The sequence below is a fragment of the Sinocyclocheilus rhinocerous genome, unplaced genomic scaffold (genome assembly GCF_001515625.1).
Source record: "Sinocyclocheilus rhinocerous isolate Xijiao unplaced genomic scaffold, SAMN03320098_v1.1 scaffold2254, whole genome shotgun sequence".
In the NCBI taxonomy this organism is placed as follows: Eukaryota; Metazoa; Chordata; class Actinopteri; order Cypriniformes; family Cyprinidae; genus Sinocyclocheilus; species Sinocyclocheilus rhinocerous.
This window is the reverse complement of record NW_015652339.1, coordinates 52,133-60,545: the sequence shown is the minus strand read 5'-3', so window position 1 is coordinate 60,545 and position 8,413 is coordinate 52,133. Positions and strand designations below refer to the sequence as shown.

Genomic DNA, 8,413 nt, shown 5'->3' with positions numbered 1-8,413 from the left:
CTGAAAATAAGTATGTTCGATTTAAAGTACTAAAATAAAAATAAACTAAATATGGTGAAATAAAAATAAAATATTAATATTAATAAAATAAAACATTAAACAAAAAAAGAGAAAATTGGAAATGCTGACTGAAATAAGTGTTTACTAAAATAAAAAGATTTCAAAATTTTATATTAATATTAAAAAAACTAAAATATTAAACTTTTTTTATTTTTAAAAATTACAATTAAAATTAAAAATGCAGCCTTGGTAACTAACTGAAATAAATAAGTTTAAGTGGAAGTACTAAATTACTAAAACTAAAATGGAAATAAAAATAAATTTAAGCTAAAAAGAAATATAAAAAACAACAACTAATAAAAATGACAAGAGCACATAAGAAAATTACTAAAATTGGGGGGAACGAAAACTGAAAATATAAAAATAAAGGCTAATTCAAAATAGTAATAATCCATAATAAGGCTTCCTCCAGTGAAATGAAGAAACAAACTCATCCTAATCTTGGATGGCCTGAGGGGGAGTGAATATTCAGTTCATTTTCATTCTGGGCTGAACTGCACGCTAGAGGTGCGTTCAGTCGCGCGGGTCGCTGATCTCTAAGTGGTCCGGGATGGGGAGCCCCGTGAGGACGGTCAAGCACTTGTTCCACACGCTGAAGACGGGACAGATGGGCTGCGAGAAGGCGATGTCGAAGGTGTACAGGTGCTGCGTTCCCGCGGCGTCGTAAAACGCCAGAGAGCCAGAGTCGTAGTCGAGCAGGACTCCCAGACGCCGCATGTGAGGAGACGGCTCGATGGGAAACTCCTTACTGTTGTGACGCACGACCCACGAGGTGTTGCAGCGGCTCAGTACCCATGATGCCGAGTCCTTACCCACCCAGCCGTGCTTGGGAGCCGATTTGTAGGCGATCCCGATAGCAAACCTAGACGAAATACATTTACATATACAAGTTTATTTATACACTCTACCGGTCAAAAGTTTAGAACAATTCAGATATTTTAATGTTTTTAAGTCTCTTCTGCTCACCAAGGCTGCATTTATTTGATCAAAAATACAGTAAAAATTGTGAAATATTATTATAATTTAAAATAACTGTTTTCTGTGTGAATATCTGTTAAACTGTAATTTATTTCTGTGATCAAAGCTGTATTTTCAGCATCATTACTCCAGTCTTCAGTGTCACATGGTCTTCAGAAATCATAATAATATGCTGATTTGCTGCTCAAGAAACATTTCTGATTATTGTCAGTGTTGAAAATCTTATTTTGATGTATTTTGATTTATGATACTTCTAGTCGATGATTATTTAGTATAAAAATGTATTTTAAATTTACTGCAAAATGTTCAGATTTATACAAGCATAAGTAGACTTATAAGGTTTATATGTTATCATTAAAGGTGTAGACAATATTATTATTAATATATTATCATTAAAAATAAACTTTTTGCGGAGACTGAATGGGATTTTAACTTCAGGAACGGACTGTTGTGCTCTATTCAGTGTTGTTATTGTTAATTAAAACGATTTTCATTATTTAAAATAAAGGTGAAATTAAAAGAAATAGAAATATTAGATGAAGAACTAAAAACTTGAAGTACTAAAATTACTAAAAGTAAAATAAAAATAAATGAAATAATAAAACAAAACTAAATACAACTAAATAAAATAAAATAAAATAAAATAAAATTAGATGAAGAGCTTAAACTTAAAACAGGGTTCGTACACATTTTTACCAATAAATTTCCATGACTTTTCCATGACTTTTGAGACAATATTCGTGTCCAGCAGCAGCGAGTGCTGGAAGAGTTCCATGTTAAAGCGCATGCAAAGCTTGCCGCAAAACGCCAGTAGTAATTACCATGATGAATGCCCCAGGGGAAGTAATTACCATGATGAATGCCCCAGGGGAAGTAATTACCGTGATGAATGCCCCAGGGGAAATAGAATATTCGCAGGGTTTCGGTTCATTTTTGTGAAGCGCTCCTGCTCAAGACCGAGACAGCAGAAAGCGTATCCTGTTTGTTTACACAATTCTATTATAGAGTTTTGTGAAATAGATTTCAATGACTTTTCCAAAACTTTCTGGGTTTATTTATTTTTCCAAAACTTTTCCAGGCCTGGAAATTGGTGTTTTAAAATTCCATGACTTTTCCAGGTTTTTCATGACCGTACGAACCCTGTTAAAAACATAAACATTTGAAATGCTGTCTTGGCAACTAACAGATATAAATAAGTTTAAATTGAAGTACTAAAATTACTATACGTAAAATAAAAATTTATTAAATATGATGAAAAATAAAATAAAATAAAATAAAATATTAGGTGAAGAGCTTAAACTTAAAAACATAACAATTTGAAATGCTGTCTTGGCAACTAACAGATATAAATAAGTTTAAATTGAAGTACTAAATATAGTTAAAATAAGATGAAATAAAATAAAATAAAATATTAATATTAATATTAATAAAACAAAATATAAATAAAAACATTAGATGAAGAACTTAAAATTAGAACATTAGAAACATTGACTTGCCAATTAACTGAAATAAATTAGTTTAAGTTGAAGTATAAAATTACTAAAACTGAAATAAAAAAATAAAATTAAATAAAATATTAATAACTAAAATTACTAAAGCTGAAGTAAAAAAAATCATTTTCAACCTAAATATAAAAAGCAAAAACTAAATAAAATGACAAAAGCACATATCATTTCCTAAAGTTAAAAAAAGAAGAAATAGAAGAAAACTGAAAATATTATAGGCATAAAAGCTAATTCAAAATAGTAATAAATAATATAATAATATATAAATAATACTAAAATAACTCTGGCTCTTTTCCAATATATTGTCATGTGACAAAGCATCATCATATCACTAAGTTTGAATAAGACAAGGAAGCAATGCAAATATGTTTACAGTGGCGCTGTGTGCGTTTACCATGTGCTTCCTCCGATCAGAACCTCCCAGTAATGCCTGCCGCTGTCGATGAACACGTTCCCCGTCACGCCGTAGTTCCCCGTGCTGCCGAAGCGGTCCTGAGCGTGGCTCTTCATGGACGAGGCTTCGTCCCGCTCCACCGTCAGATGGTCATGTGACACCTTCAGCTTCCTGTGGGCCGACTTTGGGTCGAGCTTAAACGGCTGACCTGCCATTCACAAACAATCACATCCATCCCATAATGCATCTGCTGCCAGTTACACAGAGTCAGAGCTCATGACTTCAGGAAATCCTGCAGCTGTTTACTGTGAGCTCAGATCACTACACATAAAGACAAACATTCGTTTGAAAATGAAAGCTGAAATAAAGCTGAAGTAAAATAAAATAAAATATTAGATGAAAAACTAAAAAAAAAAAAAAAACTTAAATGAAAATTAGAAATATTGCCATGGTAACTCATTGAACTGAAATATGTTTAAGTTGAAGTACTAAAATTGATAAAACTAAAACGGAAATAATATATATATATATATATATATATTAAAGGTCAAAGTCACTAAACAAAGAAATGACTACTAAAACAATTAAAACATTTATTGAATTTATTAATTGAAATTAAGCTGAAATAAAATAAAATAAATATTAGACAAAAAACCTAAACTTTAAAAAACTGAACATGAGAAATGTTTCCACGGCAACTAATTGAATTGAAATATGTTTAAGTTGAAGTAATAAAATTAATAAAACTAAAACTGAAATAAAAATAAATTAAAGCTAAATATTCGTTCATCCATCCACGAAATCCTAAGTAATTTTACTATAAGGTCAAATACACTAAACATAAAGACAAAGCTGAAATAAAATAAAGCTGAAACATAAATTAAATATTAGATGACAAACCTAAACTTATTAAAAATGTTGCCATGGCAACTAACTGAAAACTAAAATTGATAAAACTAAAACGGAAATAAAAAAAATATATTAAAGGTCAAAGTCACTAAACAAAGAAATAACTACTAAAACTATTAAAAAAATTAATTGAATTAATTAATTGAAATAAAGCTGAAATAAAATAAAAAAATAAATATTAGACGAAAAACCTAAACTTAAAAAACTTAATATGATAAATGTTTCCACGGCAACTAACTGAATTGAATTATGTTTAAGTTGAAGTAATAAAATTAATAAAACTAAAACTGAAATAAAAATAAAAATAAATTAAAGCTAAATATTCGTTGATCCATCTATGAAATCCTAAGTAATTTTACTATAAGGTCAAATACACTAAACATAAAAACAAAGCTGAAATAAAATAAAGCTGAAACATAAATTAAATATTAAATGACAAACCTAAACTTATTAGAAATGTTGCCATGGCAACTAACTGAATTGAAATATGTTTACGTTGAAGTACTAAAATTGTTCAAACTAAAACGGAAAAAAAAAAAATATTAAAGATCAAAGTCACTAAACAAAGAAAAAACTACTAAAACTATTACAACATTAATTGAATTAATTAATTAAAATAAAGCTGAAATAAAATTAAGCTGAAAAATAAAATGAAAAATAAATATTAGACGAAAAACCTAAACTTAAAAAACTGAACATGAGAAATGTTTCCACGGCAACTAATTGAACTGAAATATGTTTAAGTTGAAGTACTAAAATGTATAAAACGAAAGTAAAAATAAATTAAACCTAAATACTAAAAAAAACTAATACAAATGACAAATGCCCATAACAACATTAATAAAATTTAAAACTGAATATAAAATGAAAACGGAAAATATACAAATAAAAGTTAATTCCTATCAAATACAGAAATAATTTTAAAATAACTAATTCTAAAATAAATCTCTGTTGCAGTATATTGTCATTGACACGTGTAAGTGCTGCAGTCTCACTGTTGGTCTTGAGTTTGGCCGGCGGGCTGCTGCGGCTTCCAGCCTGATTCATGGCCTTCACAATGAAGATGTACTTGGTTCCGCTCTGCAGGCCGTGAACCGTGTAGTGATTCTGCTTGATGTTGGGCACGATCATCCAGCTGTCCATCGAGTTACACAGACCTGAAACGTCACGCACAACACCCAAAACAGTCTGTACATTTCTACTGGAGACGGACAATATGCTGAAATGCTCTTTTACTGTGACCATGTGCACAACAGGGGTATATACCCAGCTTAAAAATGATTCTGCATGTGCCATTTTTGAAAAGAAAAATGATTTCAGAATTAATTTTAGTTAATAAAATAATAATAATTATAATAATAATAATAATAATTGTACTAAAATGAAGCTTGAAAAGTAAAATCATTTCAGACCTAAAAGTCTTGTGAATTCCTGGTGTAAAATAAAATAAAATAAAAAAATAAAAAAAATTAAATTAAATTAAATAAAAAAATTTTAATTAAATAATTGTTTTTTTGTAATATTTGCTTTGTTTTTTTTTTTTTTATAAAAAAATTGGATGAAAAGCCTAAACTTTAAAATCATGAACTGAAACATGTTTTAAAATAATACAATTAATCAAACTAAAACTGAAATAAAAATATATAAAAGCTAAATATTCATTTATCCATCCAGGAAATCCTAAATAATTTTACTATGAGGTCAAAGTCATTAAACATAATAAACTATTGAAAATGAATTTAATTAATTGATTGAAATAAAGCTGAAATAAAATGAAGAATAATTATAATAATATTCAATGAAAACCCTTAACTTAAACAACATGAACTGAAATATGTTTTAAGTTGAAATAATACAATAATCAAACTAAAACTGAAGTAAAAATAAATAAAAGCTAAATATTAATTTATCCATCCAGGCCACAATGCTTGTGAATGAATCCATCCAAATTAATTGAATTAATTAACTGAAATAAAGCTAAATTAAAATAAAATAAAAATTTATGAAAAACTTGAACAAACAAAAAATGCACTGAAATGTGTTTTAAGTTGAAATACTAAAATTAAGAAACAAGCTCCACTTGCTTCTTCATTAAATTTGTTTTTGATTTTTTTGCAAACCACAATGACTAAATATGCTGCAGCTTTTCTCAAAAACGTTTTCTCTTTTGTTGTTTTGCTGTGAAAACCCAGCAATAATCATTATGCATTTCTGAATTAGCATTAGTGACAGTAAGAATACAATTACCTGTACATATTTTGTGCATAATTAATGAAATCAACTGCGCAAAAATACAGTGACACCAGTATAGAAATACTTCTAATTCTTGCTTCCTGAAAATACAGAATTTTGTTTGATACAGAATCTTTTTTTAGACAGTTTTGACAATTTGTTACATTATTGTCTATTGTTTTTTTTTCTTTTTCTTTTAATATTTAATTTAAATCTGCCGGTGAAATCAGGCGTTATAATGACTAGCAAATATTCTCCCCAATATATATTATATTCTATAATATAATATATATTATAAAATAAAATAAAATAAAAATATTTGATGAAAAACCTAAACTTAAAAAAAAAAAAAACAAGGACTGAAATGTGTTTCAAGTTGAAATAATACAATTAATCAAACTAAAGATGAAAAAATCCAGAAAATCCTAAATAATTTTAGGTCACAGTCACTAAACGTAAATAAAAAAACCTAGTAATATTATTGAAACTTTATTTAATTAATTACCTGAAATAAAATAAAATAAAAATATATAATGAAAAACCTCAACTTTAAAAACATGTTGCCATGGCAATTAACCGAACTGAAATATGTTCTCAGTTATTTCAGTTCTAAAATTTCTAGAACTAACACTGAAATAAAAATAAATAACGGCTACATATTTATTCATCCATCCATAAAACCCTAAATAATACTATTATGAGGTCAAAGTCACCAAACTAAAAATGTAATTAATTAATTGAAATAAGGTTGAAATGAAATGCAATATAATAAGCTGAAATAAAATTAAATAAACATATTTGATGATATTAGATATTAATATATAAAAATAATAATTCAGCACTGTGTGTTAATTGCATATTTGGATTAGCTAATAATCCCCCCTCAATTTAACATTTCTGCAGAAAAATTGTGAAAATATAACAAAAAAGCAAGTTGCAAATAAATTGCAAATAATGCGGCAAGCGGTTGATTTTGCATTCATTCTTGCAGTCACAGGATCTGATGTTATTGCACTGAAATGCATGACTCGTTTGCAGTGTTTTCTGCTTCTCTGGCTCTGTGTTCGTCCTCAGGTCTGCCGGACAGCAGCTCTGAACTGTGCTTTAAGTACACTGTAACCTGATTGACTCAGAAAGCTTTCTCCGTCTGCAGCGGCTCGTCCTGCAGTATAATCTGCTCTAATCCACACATTTTCAGGGATTTCTGGCTGGATTGTGTTTGCTTTCGTGCCGTAATACCATCCTGACCCCTGCAGCGCTTTATAAAGTGATGGGTTCGTAATTAAATCACAGCGCGGGTTGATTCGATTTCTCGTTTTTCACATAATGACATTACAGACGGATACGGTCGGCCTGTATTTCACAGATGGTCATCTGGAGCGAGTTTCGGCGCGGTTTACTTACTGACGACGTTAGTCTGCAGGGTTCCCACTCTTTCATGAACACCAGATTCAAGGACTTTCAAGGACTTTTTCAAGCACCATTTATTTTATATCAAGCACCTATCAAATTCACACCCCAGCAGATGTAGTGTCATGAAAGACCTTACAGTACTTAACATTTCACTTACACTTAACATTTACATTAAACATTTCAGACTAATAATGTTTTGAATGTGTAGGTTTCATAAATTTTGACCGTTTTGAGCAGTCGTGTTCAAAGGAATTTAATGAAATCCATTGAAGTCAGTACTGGTAATATTCAAATTAAATTTCTAAAATATTGATAAAATATGCATCAAACTGATTTTTGCTGTAGTTCTTGTACAAGATTTAAATTTGAAAGAATTTCTCAATTTTTAAATTAATAAAAAGTGGTTAAATGTTGTAATAACATGGTAAAAGCTGATAACATTACAAATTTGCACATTCACTCAAAAGATACGTTACTCATTAATAAATAAACTCAAGTCAAAATAATTTTGTAAATTACTTTATTGTAAATCCCATTTTTTTCATCTTTGACCTAGAGGAATGCAGCTGCTCAAACATGCAGCTGCTCAAAACGTCAGTATTTGTTGAAAATATTTCATGAACATTTTAAACCTTGTACACGTGCAAATCTGCAAAAAAAATATTAAGAAAAGAAATTTAAAAAATAGGACTTTCTATTTGCTTTTAAACTGTAAACGCTTTTCACTAAGCTGTTTTTCCAATTTTTCAAGTTCTACATTTTCTCCTTAGCTCCATGTTGCAGTAAGTTTTGGGAGTTCATTTTTAGTCCATCTCCTATCCAGAGAAGTGTGTCTTGCAGAAACTAACAAAAATGAGCTCCTAAAACTTACTGCCAGATTCTGGAAGATAAATTCTTCAAACAGTGGTACAAGAGGATGTGG

The 8,413-nt window shown here is 29.2% G+C and overlaps 1 protein-coding gene across 1 annotated transcript in view; it reads right to left on the bottom strand.

Annotated features, from left to right (window-relative positions):
• Positions 1-482: 482 nt before the first annotated feature.
• LOC107714867 (E3 ubiquitin-protein ligase Midline-1-like) overlaps positions 483-8,413 on the bottom strand; it is a 16,893-nt gene continuing 8,962 nt past the window's right edge. Inside the window, exons 6-8 of the mRNA XM_016520860.1 lie at positions 4,842-5,003; positions 2,938-3,145; positions 483-922 (exon numbers count right to left, since the gene is read on the bottom strand). Of these exons, the coding sequence (XP_016376346.1) occupies positions 574-922; positions 2,938-3,145; positions 4,842-5,003 (719 nt within the window). The 3' untranslated portion in view covers positions 483-573. The remainder of the gene's footprint in view (positions 923-2,937; positions 3,146-4,841; positions 5,004-8,413) is intronic.